The sequence below is a fragment of the Marmota monax genome, unplaced genomic scaffold (genome assembly GCF_021218885.2).
Source record: "Marmota monax isolate L192 unplaced genomic scaffold, Marmota_monax_Labrador192_F-V1.1 WCK01_AAM20220418_F8-fsc00036, whole genome shotgun sequence".
Taxonomy (NCBI): domain Eukaryota; kingdom Metazoa; phylum Chordata; class Mammalia; order Rodentia; family Sciuridae; genus Marmota; species Marmota monax.
The window spans coordinates 4,806,051-4,824,635 of NW_026694491.1; the positions used below are offsets into that span (position 1 = coordinate 4,806,051).

The window sequence follows — 18,585 nt, forward strand, 5'->3', positions numbered from 1 at the left end:
ATATAACATGCTTAGAACATGTCCAACAGGAATGGTGAAAATGGAAGTTTTAACTTGGCTCTTTCTATGCTGACAAATTATCAAGTGAGGCACTTCAGTGAACAAACCAAAGTTGGGGTAATGAATGAAAGTTTTTTTTCAGACAAAGGCCTTTTTTAAAGAAAAAATTCTAAAGATATCATAATGGAGAAAAATAAACACAGAAGGATCACATAAGCCCAAAAGTTTGAGGCCAGTCTTGGTATCAGAGTAAGTCCCTGTCTTTAAAAAATAATTTTTAAAAAATAATAAATAAAAAGTTACATACACTAAAGAGGTAAGGAGGTACAGATTTTATTTAGAGATTTTTAAAGCTTAGAAGGAACAACAATAATACAGAGATATACAAACCTACAGTTGGGTTCTTCTAAATAGCTAACCCAAAATTGATGTGATAAAATACAGACAGTGATTAATAAAGAAAATGTTATGTGTAAAAAGAAAAGATTTTGCACATCCACATTCATAGCAGCATTATTCATAATAGCCAAGAGGTGGAAGCAACCCAAGTGTCCAACACATGAATGGATCAACAAATGTGGTTAATACTTAACTATTCAGCCTTAAAAAAGAAGGAAGACCTGTCTCATGCCACAATATGGATGAACTTTGAGGACATAATGGAAAGTAGAATGGCAGCAGGGGCTGTGGGGAAAAGAAAAGGATTACTAATAGTAATCATAGAGAATTCCTATTATTTAACGGGTAAGTGTTTCAAATTTTCAAGATGAAAATGTTCTGGAGATACATATCATTACAATGTGAATACACTTAAGCTTCTGAACTGTACACTTAAAATTTTCTCGGTGGTCCTGGGGATTGTACCTAGGGTCTTGCACATGTTAAGCATTCTACCACTGAGCTACATCTCCCACTCCACTTTATAAACTTACTATATAAGCAAGCCTTAACTCCTTAAACAGTCCACACATTCCTATTTTCAGTATTTCTAACTAACCATGTTAAAAGAGAGTGCAAGGGCCCCCAAAATATATTGACAATATATTGTACTGTAAAATATAAATGTACCGTATATAAACCTAAAATGGGTTCACATTCATTTCAGGCTATGGGCAACAAACACAGTTAACTGTGCTGCCAGATGAGCACACCAATACAGAGAAACACACTGCAGAAAAGAAAACATTGAGAGAGAGGTGTAAACATCAGACTTAAAAGGAAAAATAATACCACCTATGGATGAATACAGCATAAAATTAATTCCACAGTTGACTTATTCAGATGTGCCTCCATATGACCCCAGTCCTATTTTGAAGGATAGCTTACTGACCAAATTTTGCTGTGATAAAGCTTGGAGGAACAACAGTTTCAAGTTTCTTTCACATGTGGAGTTTCTGATTAGTTTGCAGTTATTTACACATGGTCTAAAGCTATTGCAGAAGCCAGCATTAGCAGAAGTATGTTTTCATTGTGCACCATAACTTTTGGGTGTAAGGTGCTTGCATGACTCTTCAGAGATCTCACCTACTAAATTAACAACAACAACAAAAACATGTTATGTGACTATAGCAATGCCACAATTATGATATGAGGCCACAAGATGAATTTAATCTTACTAAAAATCTTCTGCAAACTACTGATGTAAAATTTGAGCCCTTAACCCATTTTTACATTATCCTAGCTTGTTTTCATTAACAATAGCAGAAACTTTCAAAGTGAGCTCTGAAAGTTAGATTCAATTATAGATTCAAGGAAAAAGGTGGTAGTCTTCTGAAACAAGATTTTAAAATCACTTAGCATTGAAACCAGAAGGCAAAGACTAAATGCCCTTCAGAAACTGTGAACAATTATTATTCAGTTAAATGAAACTCGTACAATATTGTTGAGTAGAGAGTATTTAAGAGAACAAAACCCATTCATTTTTGAGGAGGGCTTTTGGGTCAGGGATTGATTTTTTTTTTTTTTTTGGTGGCTAAGTTGCTTCAACTGAAAATAGACATTTTAATCTATTATGTGATAATAAAAATCACAAGAATAACTCTCCTCACTGGCAATTAATAGTAATTGTAGAGAATTCCTATTAAGAGAAATTACTACAGTGTCAAAGTCTGGGAAGACTATGTAGTGTTACCAAATGTTGTCCCTCTAATTTTAGAGGGATAACCAACCAACCCTTGCTAAAAGACAACATACATACAAAAAGATGTGAATCTTGGTGAACACAGGATGTCTGGTCAGCCTCAGGTTATCTTCAGTCTTCACATTCGTGATGTTCCAGGAATGATGCACGAGCTTAGGTTGGTTCTAGGATAGGCCCAGGGGCCTGGTTTGATCTGGGATCCCTGGGACCATACCTAGAACAAACCCAAACAAAACCAAACTCCTTGGGAGTGCTTTCAGCTCAGGTCGACTTCTGGGCTTTTCACCCATATGGACCTCCATGGCTGTACCAGGACATACGCCAACCTTTAAGGGATGGGAGTGACATTTCTGGAGCCTTCTATACACTGTCATATGTAACTACTGTGCCTGAGTAAGCATTATGGAAATTATAGTATGAACAGAAGGTAAAGATTAGTGTGATAAAAGTGCAAAAAATACTATGATTTAGAAATGGAGTTAATTTCCTTAAACATTTAATTGGGAAAAAAAAGTTAGGTAATTGTTTAGAATATCATAAAAGAATAAACTTGTAAGAGACATGCTTCAGTTTTAGCAAAATATGTACAATAATTTGTAGGTAGCTGACATTTAAGAAAAGATATAAAACTGAAAAAATATAACACCTCAAATAGTGAAACTGACCCCTTAAGAAATTCTTAAGATATAAATAAGGGGAGGAATTCTATAACCATATCTCAGACTATACTCATTTTTAAAGATAGTATAGCCAGAAGTATAAATACTGTTCTATTGCAATAACATGTTGCTAAACAATTTCAGTACATAGGGATAAAACTCTATTTCATTGTCAAGAGTAGATCAAAATTCACAGCATTTTAAAGATATGTTCACTTTACTTTGTTACACATTTTAAGATATACATAAAATCAATTCCTCCTGATTGATGCTAAAGTTTTGCATGTCTGAGTTCTAGAACTGATTTGTCTTCTTTTTGTTTTATAGCAATTACACTGTGTAGAATCACTTTCCTCTCATATCTATACTCAAAGAGAAGCTTTCTTCTTATAGCACCAACTGAGGTTTGGCATCATGACTATCTCTTCGGCAATGGCAGTCCCAACTCCAGAAATGGGTTTAGATAATCTATTTTTTTTTTACCTTTATTCCATTAATTTATTTTTATGTGGTGCTGAGGATCGAACACAGGGCCCCGCACAAGCTAGGTGAGCGCTCTACTGCTGAGCCACAATCCCAGCCCTATAGATAATCTATTTTTTATGACTGTTCTCTTATAACTCCCTTCCTGTAGCATGGATACCTGAAAGCTGACTCTAGGAAGTATGGTCATGAAATAAATAGACTGATTTACCAATCACCTTGTGTGTAATGAAAAGCATGAGTCAACATACCGTTGCTAAAACATAGTCAGTTTGTTAGTAAAAATAAATTGTTTGATGCTAAATCTACCTCTAGACAGATTTGAATTTTACTTGCAAATATTGCAACATGCAAATTTCATGTTTTTTTCCACCCAAGAGAGGAAAGTCATCCTGCTTGATTATTTTACATATTAAATGATCACTTAGGCATGCCAAATATAATAGAGTGACAGTGGGAATTTATAGTCATTCAAATATCTGTCAATACCTTTAGATTGAACACCAACAATTTTTGGTAAGCTTTTAACATACATTAACTTTAGTTAAGTAAAAATAAAGATACTGTTAAAAAAGACACAGAATTGACAGTATTTAGCAATTTATTAATATAATGGAGGGTCAATCAGGAAACCTCTCAGATTTTGTTCTAGGTACTTCTGTACATGGTGATGCCAATTTAAAATAGTTAAATTTATTTTTGATTTTTTGAGCATTTCATAATGTATTTTGAACTAGGAACATTTGTAACATAAGGGTATAATGTTTTCAAGGAGATGATTCTGACCCTGTGTGCTTTGCTATGAAATCCTTTCAGATTATGCCATGGATTCACTGTGTAATCCCAAAGGGTCATTTAAGCTTTTTGCACCTCAGTCCTACATATGTAAGAAAAAAAATATACCTCCCAGATAATTTAATAAAGCAATTCAACAGTAAAAAATAAATAAATAAATAAAGATACTGTTTGAAAAAGTAGCATATCAAAGAATAAATACTTTGTGGTATAATTGCCTAGATCTTATAAATCTTATTAATTCTCAGATCTCTATGATATGAATAATCAATGTTGGGCTGGGGTTGTAGCTCAGTGGTAGCGCACTTGCCTAGCACGTGTTACTGGGTTCGATTCTCAGCACCACATATAAATAAATAAAATAAAAGTCCATTGACAACTAAAAAAATATTTTAAAAAATAATTAATGTTTTCTTATTTTTCAGGACTTAATCTACTTTATGTCTTGGAAACAAAAATACATTTCTCTTGGGAAAAAAAAAAGCACGTGGCATCCAATTCAAAGAGAAAATACGATTGAAAATGCTAATTCAAATGACCTGGTTTTAATCAGAGCCAAAGAATTGTAGCATAGAACTATCCAAACAGAAAGTAAAGTATGCAAACGAAATGGCTCCTTTTGTAAAATAACAACTTGTATTTTGAGAGTAGGTATCTAATATGGTAACCTCACTGAACTAAGGACAGCAACCTAACAGGTGGAGAGTCACAGATGTCACAAACATCCATGCAAGGAAGCACAATCCACTTCTTCATGTCTTCACTGTAGGTCCATTTACTCTTACTTTAGTTAGTACTCAGTTCTAACTATCTTAGTCATCTGGTCCCCCAAACCCAAGCAGATCAGAAGGTGCATTACGAAGGTGAATAAAGTACATTGCTACAATCACACTTAAGCAAGCAGTAATATAAATGGAGGAATCAGAACATCCACTGAAAACAAAGACATGAAAACTGACACAAGTGCTGCAGAATGGAGTCATTTAGTACAGGACAAATAATTCTCAGTGTTTAGTCTATCCAAGTATAATAACTAATGTTCAAAATGATAATTTTAATATAAAAGCTTAAAGTGTATTTCATATATTGTTTAAGAAGACAGCAATAGTTTTTATAAAGATTGCCTTCAGATATTATTCCAAAAATTTAATGCTGAAAGAAGTTTAAGCTTAATAGAAAATTGGGATATCAAGAATGACTCATTCCCCAAATAGTCAAGTCAGCCAGTTCTTACTAAATTAGTCATGTTTAGTCTCAGACCAATAGTTCGAGAATATAAGTCTTGGTGGACAGAGCTGAAGTCATGTTAATCATGCCATAAATTTCAAATCTGTGTACTCAACTAAGAACAATTAACAAAAACAAAATATTTAACATTTTCCTGACATATACACAATGATTTATACAAATATGGTAGTCAAATTTTTCTTTTAGCATTGAATTCATTAACAGGGAATCCTAGAAACATCAATATATTAAAACAGAATTAATACTTCAAATATATGGCAATCACATATTCAACCAAGCAGTTTTAGCAAGTCCTTAGTAAGAGGCAAACAGATGAATGCTAAGAACCCAAACAGGTATCACAAAGTCCATGCACTTTACTGATAGAAGAGCCCTTAGCCTTGTTGCAGTCTACTTACTCTTATTTTAGACACAATTCTAGCAAGCTTGGCAATCTGGTTTCTCAGTCCACAGCAGATTAGAAGCAGCAAATTAGGGGCCTATTGCAGAAGGCAGGCACACAAGACAGCAGCAAAATCACAGCTGATTATAAGGGAAGATAGAGAAACTGTGAAAAACAAACAGTATTCAAAAAAGCACAGCAATGTGAAGTTAGCCAGTAAAGGGGCCCGACATCATTCCTGTCATCCCCGAGGGTGAATTTGTCAATCACCCATGATAGGAGGTGATATTCTTAAAGATGAAAAAGAAAAGGTTAAACTACATTCTATATACTTCAGAAAAATGGAGAGGTGCGATTAAATGAATTTGCCTCAAAATTTAACTGATTCAATGGGACTGGGGCTGTAGCTCAGTGGTAGAGCACTTGCCTAGCATGTTTGAGGCACTGGGTTCCATCCGTAGCACCACATAAAATAAATAAGTATTCTGTTCATCTACAACTAAAAAAATTTTTTAAAAATTAACTGATTCAAGTTAATAACCTGTCAATGATGACAGCTGAATGAATTGTTACAGTACTTAGGCATTTTCTATATTTTCTCTCCTAAATTATTTGCAGTTTAGTTTTCTAATCTAAGTTATGAACTACACAGATATGTTCCTATAAATGGAACTGGAAAAATAAATCTTTATACCCTGTCATTCATAGCATACTATCTACTTAACCTCAAGCAATGGTTTAGCTATATGTATCACCATCTTATGGTATTTAGTTCTTGTATCCTGGTTTTGTTTGGGTACAGAAACAACATACTGTGATTAAACCAAATTACATAGGATTTTTGACAAAGGATTTCTAATCATTTGGTAAAATGTAAATAGTCAACAGAGGGAAATGAAATCTAGGGTCCTATCTGATTAATACTTCATTAACCTATAACTTTTGAAATATACCAGAAGTTGATTTTTATACTTTAACATTAAAAGTGTTATAATTTTTAAAATGTGAGTCAGACTATTACTTTTTTAAGAAAACTGAGTTTAAAAATTTTTGACCTGTTTTTACTAATATATTTATAACCAATCTTGCTTTTCAGTCTCAAACATTTTATTTCCTTTTATCTTCTCCTGAAAAGAAAGTGCAAATAGCATTTAGAAATTCAGAGAATTTGAGTTCTGTTGGAAAGACTCTCCCTAACTTTATTAGGTCACAGCTTTTATATATTTAATTTTTGAATTATTTATTTATTTTATGTGGTGCTGAGGAGTGAACCCAGGGCCTTGCCCCTGGTGGGCGAACACTCTACAGCTGAGCCACAACCCCAGCCCTCACCCACAGCTTTTAAATGAAGGGTATGGAATTTAAACTCAGCCTATTCTTCTATAGGAAAGCATGAACCTATCCTCTTAAAACTTTCTTATTAATTTGCCTTAAGTGTGTTTCTCTCAATTTGCTTGTATTCAGTAACTTAAGAATTCTGATTTGAGTTAAGGTATCAGTTTCCTAATGAAATATATTCATATACTGTGAGAACCATTAGCTTTAATGAGGATGTAAGCTATAAAATCAGAAAACACAAAGAACTTATGAAAATAAGCAGAGGATTGCAAGTCATAGACCAACAAGAGTCTGGCCCTAGATGTGCCAGATAGGTAGGGCTTTAATAAAAGCTGAGAAAAAGGATTTAAGGCATGATAACTTGTACCAGACCACTTTCTGTCATGACTTTCCTATCTGTACGTGGACAAAGGATAAAAATTCTGTCTTAAAGAGTGGCCTAAATCAGCCCCTCACATGTATCCTTCCTTTGAGTTCTAGGCTTGTCTTGATAAAACAAACCATGGCGATATTTGTATTAAGAGCTGTCAGGATACTAGCACTACCACGATTTATACTGTCAAAAAATACTGTAAAATTTGCAAAGTACAGTTATAAGTGTTTTCCACAAAATGTTTTTTTCCCAGAGGCTTCTTCTGGATGTAGAATGGCAGCTATTAAAACTATCAACAACCTGATAAGAGAAAGTAGAATATTCTTAGAAAAAGTAATAAACAAGAACACCTATTTATATTACATTGGTAAACAAGAACACCTATTTATATTATATTGGCCTGTTTCTTATATTTCCTAAGGTATTCATTGGAAGAACTAAGTGACAAACAGGGATTCTTACATTTTATTGGGCATGAACATTACCTAGGTCTCGTTTCAAGCTAAGAATTACAGAGAGTATGTCCTAAAATTCTCATTAAAAAAAAAAAAAAAAGACCTCTAGTTTATTCTGAAGCAGGTATCCCACTAAAACGACAATGAGAAATATCAACTTAGAACATTTCAGGAAAAAATTCGTCAAGGAATTTTCAAGAAGATAATATTTTATCTTGAAAATATTTTATAAGATGAAAGAAAATTTGAAAAACTACTTACAAAACACCTAATATTTGGTTAATGTTCCAAGATCTTTAGATCATGATTTCAACAAGTAGAGTTTTCATGAAACTATGTAATGGCTAGTGAATAAAACAGATCAGATTGGAAGACTGGAAAATTCTGATTCAAATTATCTAATCTTTCAGAATGAAGAAGTGTCACCTCAGAGAGCACTGAATAAAACTGATACTGTTATGAAGATCTCTCTCCCAAATCAGGATAGTAGAAACAAAATAGAATAAAAGAATTAAAATTATTAAACTCTGATTTTTCCTCTGTAAGGTGATAGGTTAAAATAAAGATCACCAAGTTTTTCTATAATTGCTTTTCCTAAATCCCAGGAAAAATGGAGTTGGCAACTAAGTTTGTGATTTAAACCAGAAAGTATAGGTATTATTTATTACTTAGGAACACAGAAGTCAGTAACAACACAAGAAGATTCTTTTTTCCTTCAAATTTAGTATAACTAGGTCCAACCTAAGGTATTACTCTGAAGAGGTTTATTACGATAAGTCCCAAAATTTTGGCAAAAGGAAAAAATCACTTATGGTACAAAGGATGTCTACTAGTCATATAAAGCTAAACCAAGTTTTTCCTCAGGATTAAAAAAAAAGTTATTAAAAAAATAAACAATTCTGAGTATAAGTAAATTTACTCACTGTAAGTGCTAAGTGACATAATTTAAATGTATTTCTAGATTATCTAAAGATAATCTAGATTCATCATGTAATTTCCCTGTAGTATAACAGCGTAAGTTGAGTTATTCTTACATTTTCCCTAAATAATGTCTATAAACTATGTCAGGTACAGGAGTTACAGGTTTCAAAAACAGTATACTCCAAAAAATACCAGTCTTCAACAATGGAATCGCAACACACAAGATTGGCCACTTTGAAAAGCAGTCTCTTCTAAGAGGTAGCTTGCAAATGAAGACTAGGAAGACAAGGTTTCTTTCCAGGAAGCTGACAGGTTTCCTGAGTCTCACAGGCTCACAGGCTAGAAAATTGTAGCACTGGACCTACTTGTGGTAATGGTGCACAATTATCTTGAGGCAAACTGATAGAAAGAACATTATGCTAAGTTGGGGGTGGGGTTTTTTACTATAGGGATCCCACTTTTGACAAGGAAAGTAATAACAAAGGAAGGAAAAAGTAATAACAAAAGAAAAAAGTTGAAAGGGTTTTTCTTGACCTGGTATGTTTTCCTTTTAAAGACTATTAGGAACATCTTAAAATTAACTACTGAATATTTACACGAACAATAAGAATTATGTCATAACCCAACTATTTTTGAAACTACTTTTAAGTTCCAAACCCCAGCACACATCAATTGTATGAATTAAATTTTTTTTATTCAGAACCTGTATCTTTTTTTTAAGACTGGTATAAACAAAAATAAAATACAAACAACTCGTTATTAACATAATAGCTGCAGTTACTAACTGCAAAGATACAGTAAAAAGGAGTCATACTAAATGTTAATGTTCTTGCAAGAGAATTAACCTAGTCACCTTATGGTAGCAAATTCTGGCAAGAAATGATAAATTCATTTCTTATTAAAAGTACTTAAATAATTACCAAGATTATCAGTTGGGCCACAAATAAAGCAGCAGTTTATTTTAAAGAGCCCTTACCTTTCTCTTATTTTCCTAAAAAATCTGCCACTTACAGGTAACTATTAATCTGAGACAGTTGTTCAAACCAGGTTTCTTCCTAGAAATTCACATCTTAACTTTATAGATAGTAAACTTACACTTATCTTCCCTTTCCAGTCCTGAAGCTAAAACACTTTTGTAAAAGGAACAATCTAAAATCATTTCATTGATCTTGGTTCTTACTTTCCTCTACCTCGTTTTCATTTTCTTCTATCATTTGTTCTTCCTCCTCATCGCCAAAAGTCTGTTCCTGCATGGTGGTGAAGGAGAGAGACCTAGCAGCCACTTCTGCTGCGAGGCCAGCAGTGAAGGTAAATTCTGGTGACAGCTGGAGCCGTGCCAACCTCTGCTTGATGGAGGGCTGCAAGGAGTCCCTGGGAGTTGGAGAGACAGTGGCCAGGCCACCTCCAACGGCCTGTGGAGATTCGTCCTCACTCTCACACTGGTAGCACATTGCTTCTTCAGGCCCTTGGAGGAAGACTTCATTTGCAGAATTGTCTTTATTTTTATCCTCTCGTTGATTCTCACATAAATACTCAGTCCTACTTATTTCATTGTCATTTGTGGAGGGCTTAATACTATTTTCCTCTTCAGTATCATTTTTACTGACTTTTCCCATATCTGAATTCACTGATGGTTCTGAATTACTTATGGGTTCCACTGGGTCTACAGGAGACAAGGATTTCAACACAGCTTTAAAGGAAAAAAAAAAAAAGAGAGAAAGAAAAGGAAAGAAAAAAGAAAAATAATAACTAAGAACCCTGCAAATGATTTAAATTTTAATTTAAACTCCCAGTAACTTTTTTCTTAAAAAGAACAATAAATAAATAAAATTTATTAAAACTTTCTAGTAAAAGCAATAAAAATTTATAAGTCTAGGTAACTTTATAAGAAATAAAATGTCTAAGAAATGGAATGAGATGGAGATTTGATGAAGAGTTTTTTAAGCTATCATCTTATTCAAAAGCAGTGGTTCTCAAAGTGTGGTCCCTGAACCAACAAGGTCAGCCATCACCTAGGAATCTGTTAGAAGCAGAAATTCTTGGGCCCGATCTCAGTCTACTAAATTGGAAACTGTGGGAGTGGGGACCAGCTATTTTTTACAAGGCTCCACTTGATTCTAATGCACACTAAAATTTGAGAACCACTATTATTAAAGAATAAGCAGAGTGGTTTTCACTGAAAATGTGGTTCAATAAAAGGCCTAAAGTGACCCAGATAATAATTGCATCTTCAACATCTATATATATTTACAAGTTAAAACAGCATGGAAAAAAATATATAATTTAACTTACTTGCCAACCACCTAAGAAGACCCTAATGGAAGTAAAGTCACACTTCTACACATTTTGAAGCGCCACAGAAAAATACAAACAAAATGAAATTTGCATTCAAGATCAACTATGGAACAAAGTATAATACATAAACATATATCCATACGGTAGAAGTTGTCCTTGCAAGGAAAATGAAGTTTTATTTAGGCCCCTCTTGATGTTAGTAGGCAGTGGGTTGCTTGCTAGGCAGTCTCTCCTCCCAGCATGAGGGGTTAGTACAATACAATATATTATGAAGCAAGACGGAAGGAAAAAAGTGCTTCTTGAAGATCTGGCGTGTGTTTAAAAAATATTTTTGTAAAACGTGTCCATTTCCAAGAAACATCCCTATGCTGCAGTAACTCCACTAGAGAAGCAGCAACAACAGAAAAAAATGGCCACAGCAGGTTCCAGTGTAGAATTTCCCTCTCTAATTCCATTCGGACTTTACCCCTGTAGGCAGAGATGAAAACAACTCTGGAAGACGTACTGAAATTTTTCATGGGAAAAGCATTTTATGGTATCAGCAGTTTTATTTTAAAAAACTACACAGCATTATTGCCTTTTCAAATGCAAACTGCATTAAAAGCACATACCTGAAAATGAGACCCATTTCTCTCATTTGCCCATAATGTTAATAGGTAATTTTAAAACTATGAGAAGAAAATACTCAATAATAAAAGATACTATCCTATATACAATGCTATTTTCAGTATTTCGCACATTTTTTAGTTTATAAATATGCTAGTTCTTAACAAATGTAACATGTTAGAAGTTGACTGGTATTCATGATTGTTGCTAATTGAATGGGGGGATATAATCAGCACAAGGGGAGGATCAGTTGACAAGCTTGTGAGAATATAGGCTTTTTTTTTGGTAGTACTGAAGATTGAACCCAGGGCTTCATGCATGCCAGGCAAGTGCATTACCACTGAGCTACATTTCCAGCCTTTCAAAATTTATTGAGACAGAATTTTACTAAGTTGCCCAGGCTGGCTTTGAACTTGTGATCCTCTTGCCTAAGGCTTCCTAATAGCTGGGATGATGATATGCATTTTTGTCTCCTGATTTATATGCTATGGGTACAGCAGTAAACAGTGCCTGGCATATAATAGGTACTCAATAACTACTTGTTGAATGAATAATTTGCTAAATGAATACTGTGAGGGATACTAAAGTCCCTATTTAAGGAGACTGTAATTTAGTTCCAGAGACAAAAAACAAAACAAAACAAAACACCTGAACACATAGTACCTAAAACATAACACAGTACCTAAAACATAACGCCATTAATCTCTGATTTAGGTAGGCCCGACATATGAACCAGCATATTACAGAAACTCTCCTTCTGCTTCTGGAAAGCCCTTAATCATTTCCCTTTTCTGCTATGCTTTGATGCTCAAGTCTTTCTTTGCCTCTCACTACAATGCCTCTCTAGTGTGAGGTTCCACAGAGCTAGGAGAGGTAGGAGGGCTAGAGCAATCAGAATTTAGAGGAGAGACTGGTAGACAGGGTAGCCTTGTAGAGACAGAATTCTTGGTAAAGGATTTGACATAAATTTTCTTTAAGAATAAAAATAGTTGGTGGAATTATATCTAATTAGCTGAACATAAATTGAGGAAGATTATCTTCACTAGAAACTGTGAGAAATGTATTTGGACATGATGGATTCTTAAGATGAACAGGCTGATACTTACTGTAAGAGGGAGCCACTATAGCTTTTAAAATAAAGCAATTATCAATGTGCCATTTGAGAATTATCTGGAAAGAGCTTGTAAGATAGCTTAGGAAAAAAGGTACTGAAAATTGAAGTCAACTAGCTAAGAGACTATTATAATGAACAAGCATAATCTAGTGAGGACTTCAGCTATAAAGGGGGCTGATGGTGAGGAAGAGAAAAGTTAAAAGCATGAAATGTAGACATGGACCAGGGAGAAAAGGAGGGCTCAGAAGAGGAGAAAACCCTAAGGAGCATTCCAGAAGTACAGGCAATCTATATACTACTTCTAGTGAGAAAGGGAGAGGCAGGCAATTGATTTTGAGGGTCCATAAAGATACTTGAAAATGGAAGGGAAGTTCCACTCTACCTTGTTGGAAATCACAGGAATCAATACAACTAGCAATTAGTCAGAATGATCAAACTGCCAACGATCAAGCCTCCCCTCACTCCTTCCCCTGACTCTTCTGAAGCCTGACTGAAGGAAAGAAGGGTGAGTAATGTGAAGAAGCTTAAGCTAACCTTTGGTTTTATTCCCATTCAGCCTAGTAAACAAATTAGAGTATGGAGATAGGACACATAGAAAACTTCCTCCCCTCCTGTCTGCTGAAACACTCAGGTCACTTAAGTGACTCTAACTGGCCTAGGCCTTAACATACTTTTCAATAGTAAACACAGAGTTATTAATTTGTGTTTCAACAAGTTATCTTTAATACAGAAAACAGTTCCAAATTTTAATTCACTAAATTTGAAAACATTTTATTTAAAATACTCCAAATTGTTTAATGTAATGTCCAGTTCAAAAAAAAAATTTAGTAAAAAATTAAATAACTGATAGAAAAGTCTAATTTTATATTTCTAGTATGTTTACATACCTATTTTTATTGATCAAACTGATTTGCTTCTAGAAGAAAAAGTACTATGTTTATTGGTAGTTACCTAGAATTTAAGCCATAAGAATTAGTTACAGTAAGATTCATGGTGTAAGAAAAAAAGAATCCCCTTCATTGAAATAAGCTTTTACTCTGAAGTCAGTGCTTACCATGATCGCTAAAGAGAAGTTGCTTCCATTTCTGCCTTTCTGCCTCTGAAGCTTTAAATCCAAGCACAGATTTTAATTCTTGAAGTACCCTCTTGGATTCTTCCTGCTCACGCTTCTGTCTCTCTTTGTCTTCTTGAGACAAGTAATAAAAATCATCTTTTCTGAAATCACTGTCCATATCTATATCATCTACATAAGCTTCTAATTCCTGAAAATGAATAAAAGAAAAAGCATTGTACTCCAGACAGTTTTCTAGCAGCATTTATTTATTTGTAGCTACATATCTCTTGAGTTAAAAAATGAGGACTTGGGGGGATACAGTTCATTTGGTAAAGTGCTTGCCTCACATTCATAAGGCCCTGGGCTCTTGGCATAGGTCATTAAAGCATAGTTGAACAAAAACAGGGGGAAAAAAGAACAACATTTTAAAAAGATCTATAGATTAATTGAAGTATTCAAAAAGCTTAACGGTTGATTCTAAAAAAGGGTTTAGTAACACCCATGGTTATTTTTTCACGCCTGATAACCATACTACAGATATGGTTAAAATTATGTTTTTCTTGCTATGCAGAAACCAATCGAAACTAGGACTGACAATGTGACAGTTAATGTTGTTCTTATGAGAAATATCTATGGTTCTTTCTGACTTCCCAGGAAGTCTGAATACTCTTGCTAGAATTAGGGATCACCCCATTTTATTGTTCTCCACATCTCTAAGACCAGAGGGTAGAATATTTACTCACCCAGCTTTCCTTGCAGTTAAGATTTAGGCAAATGACATGGGATCCTCTAAAGAGATATACCTGAATTAGAAGTTTGTGACAAAAGAAGCAGGCACCTGAAGAAGGCCATTCTGGCAAGGATGTCAACAGATCATGTTCTGGGATGGAGTGGTTCTGAGGGTAGGATTTACTATTTGGCATTGAAAGGCAATGTCAGTGCCCCTGGGCTAAGCAATGAGGTCTTCAATGGAACAGTTCTTTTTGAGTGAGTTTGGCTGTTAACCCCAGCCTGGCTCAAGCCTGTTTATCTAGTCTTCTGAAATGTTCTGTAAGCTAGATAATGGTTTTAAACAAATTATCTGTCTGTTAAACTAGCTAATTTGGTTTCCATTTATAATTAAGAATATGAAAGATAATATGACTGAAGGAAGTTTTGCTTAGACTGAACAAGAGAAATCTTTGCACTAACTAATGCAACCATTAAAAATGTGTGGTATAACATCTATGAAGTTAAGTGCACAAATCTCAAGGTACAGATTTTTACACATATATGCATATTAGCAACCACCACACAAATCAAGATAAAAATGTTTCCAGGATTCCAGAAGGCAACTTTGGTCAAACACTATTATTATTGTGTTTAAGCACTTTAAAAGCCTCTATGAAATAGACATTTGGACAAGAAATCTGGTGGTTTCAAGGAATTCAAATCCAGGGGATTAAGAACTAATGCCTTTGTATAAATTCAATAATTTACATTGTGATCTTGAAATTCATTAGAAACAGAAATGCAATCAGCTATTTGACAATTATGTCACTTAAAAGAAAGGATGGTGGGATGGAGTTGTAGCTTAGTGGTGGAGCACTTGCCTCACACGTGAGAGGCCCAGGGTTCAATCCACAGTACCACATAAAAATAAATAAATAGATAATAAAGATATTGTGTCCATCTAAAACTAAAATATATTTTAAAAAAAGAACGAAAAAGAAAGGAAGGAAGGAAGGAAGGAAGGAAGAAAGAAAGAAAGAAAGAAAGGCAGGCAAACTTTGTATGTGAAACTCTTTGGAAGTAATAAAGGGTAATTTTCCTTCTTACCTGCTCCTCGGGGATTGGATCTTTGTCTGCAATGTGTAGAGTAGGCTGCATCAAAGGTACTACAGTACAATGTGGGTTTTCACAGGCTACTTCAGGCTTTCCTTTAAAAGGTGGAGGGCAGAATAAAGATGAGAATCAGGCCATACACAAATGAATGGACATATAGCAAAAATATCCCTGATACTAAAACTCTTTTGTCAATTTCAAAGTTCATCTTGTTCTAAATTTTATCACAAAAAAATCAAAGATACTAAAGTTAACAACACCAGCAGATTTACAATTGAGTTAAACTTTTGGAGAAGAGGACTGGTTTTCTCTCTTCTTTGCCTCACAACAGTATCTGATACACACTATAAATACTATTGAACCAAAAAAATCTGTTCAGAGAATAGGAACAGTCTTAAAGACAGATCACCACTTTTCCCCCTAATGCTAAGGATGGAACCTAGGGCCTCACACATGACAGGCAAGAAGCGCTCTACCACTGAGTCTCATTCCAGCTTCCAAGATACTACTATCAATAACAATAAAGAGGGACATTCAACAATGTGCTGATAATCCAGCTCTCTAACAAAACAAAAATCCAATTCATAGCACTTGCTGATTTCTAATCTCCATGGTATAAATTCACTCACCATGGCCAATTTTAAGCTATAAATGGTGTTCAACCAGCTCAAAGAATATTTAATACTCCATGGAGAACCTGCTCCAGCATGTAATCCATTTAATAAAAATCTACCAAGTACCAATCATAAGCTCAATAGTGAATTTACAGTCCTGGGAGAATATGAGGTATATGTATGCTCTATTGAATTTATCTGAAGGAATTTTTACTTTAGCATATCAGTAAAACATTTGGGGGAAAGGAGTGGGTATCTTTCAAGTTTCAACTTCATCTTTTTCTCCTCTTCGGTCTTATACAAACCTAATCATGTGTTTGCATTTCCTTATATTATACTTATTTTTTTCCTTTAAAAAAAAAACATTTAGTGAACACAATATCTTTATTTTATTTTTAAGTGATGCTGAGGCTTGAATCCAGAGCCTCACACATGGTAGGTAAGTGGGCTACCTCTGTGCCACAACCCCAGCCCATATACTTATTCTTTTTCTGTGAAAAGTTTGAGGTGTAAAAATAAAATTAACCACCATCAAGCAGCCCAACTAAAACAAGAGGACTTTGAATGGATTTCTGATATTTAAAACCATTATCTAAAATTATACCTTAAAATTTTTCTTTGAACTCTAGATTTTTAACCACATGTTCATAGTAAAAACTTCACATAGTACAGAAGGGTATAAAATAAAAAAAGTTCCCTGATCACTTTATCCCTCAATTCTACTTCCTGAGAGCAAGAATGATTGTAAAAGACCTTATATTAAAATGCTACTTTGTCCATTTGTTTAAATACAGTCTGTGGTGCTTTCATACTACTAAAGGAGCTGAATAGCTGCAACAGACACCAGATGGCCTACAAAACAAAATATTTGCTGCCTGGTCTTTCACAGAAAAAAAAACTGCAGACCCCTGTGCTGGAGCAGTTTCTCAAATTTTAATGTGCAAACACATGATCAGATCTTGTTAAAATGCATATTGATTTAAAAAAATCAGGGATTACACTATAACAATCTGAAGGCCCTAGAGGTTATGAATTTAAGAATTTTAGATAATGTGATATTTTTAATAATGGGAAACTATTGTTTTCTGGAGGTTCTTTCTATTGTAATTCTCTTTTAATGCTAGGGACTGAACCCAGGTCCTTGTACATAGTAAGGAAGTACTCTACCACTGAGCCACACCCCAATACTCTATGGCGATTCTTAAGTAATGCCAATGTAAAAATATGAAACCACATTGAGTATTAGAAGAAATCAGGAGGGAATCTGTAAAATAAATCCAAAATAAAGAATCTTTTAAAATATGATATAAAAACCCATAAGAAACAAAAAAAGTAAGAATATCTTTATGGGCTGGGGATGTGGCTCAAGCGGTAGCGCACTCGCCTGGCATGCATGCGGCCCGGGTTTGATCCTCAGCACCATATACAAATAAAGATGTTGTGTCCGCCGAAAACTAAAAAATAAATATTAAAAAATTCTCTCTTAAAAAAAAAAAAAGAGGGGCTGGGGATGTGGCTCAAGCGGTAGCGCACTCGCCTGGCATGCGTGCGGCCCGGGTTCGATCCTCAGCACCACATACAAACAAAGATGTTGTGTCTGCCGAGAACTAAAAAATAAATATTAAAAAAAATTCTCTCTCTCTCTCTCTCTCTCTCTCTCTCTTAAAAAAAAAAAAAGAATATATAAGGAAAAACCTATCATAAACAAAGACCAAAAGTTACATGATAAACCAGGAAAACTGTTGCATTTTATTTCTCAGAGGATCATTTCACTAACACATAAAAGAGCTTCCACAAATCAATAAGAAAGTGGGCAATCAAAATAATGCACAAAGTGTATGGATAGACAGCTGTCAAGATGGGAATTACAAATGGCTCCTAAACACAGGAAAAGGCTGAAAACACCATAAGCATTCATTAAGAGATTTAATGAATAGTACAATATGCTGTCAATTTGAAAGAATAAGATATATTTAATAATTTTAATATATAATAATATAATAATTTAATATACAATAATATATTAATTATAATAATTTAATACATAATATTATATAATATATAATGATGTAATAATATTTAACAAGATATTTATAATGAATTTTAAAATAGTAATATTTGTTTATATTAACATGTATAAAATCTTTAGAAGGATACAGGAGAAACTGGAAGAAGCAGTTACCTATAGGGAAGGCAATCCAGTGATTGGGGCAACTTCATAGAAACTTCATTATCACCTTTCTACTCTTTTGTGCTTTTAAAATTTTAAGGACATAAGCACCCT

General features: G+C 34.2%; 1 protein-coding gene across 10 annotated transcripts in view; it reads right to left on the bottom strand.

The window, feature by feature from the left end:
• Positions 1-317: 317 nt before the first annotated feature.
• The window catches only part of Vezt (vezatin, adherens junctions transmembrane protein), a 76,891-nt gene continuing 58,623 nt past the window's right edge, over positions 318-18,585 (bottom strand). For 8 of the 10 annotated variants that reach the window (XM_058571293.1, XM_046419297.2, XM_058571292.1 and 5 more), the window contains 3 exons: positions 15,682-15,782; positions 13,864-14,071; positions 318-10,484 (listed from right to left, as the gene is read on the bottom strand). In XM_058571293.1, the coding sequence (XP_058427276.1) occupies positions 9,955-10,484; positions 13,864-14,071; positions 15,682-15,782 (839 nt within the window). In that variant the 3' untranslated portion in view covers positions 318-9,954. Of the gene's footprint in view, positions 10,485-11,086; positions 11,558-13,863; positions 14,072-15,681; positions 15,783-18,585 lie in introns of all 10 variants that reach the window. The other 2 variants (XR_009224454.1, XR_009224453.1) reach the window with 1 other exon arrangement.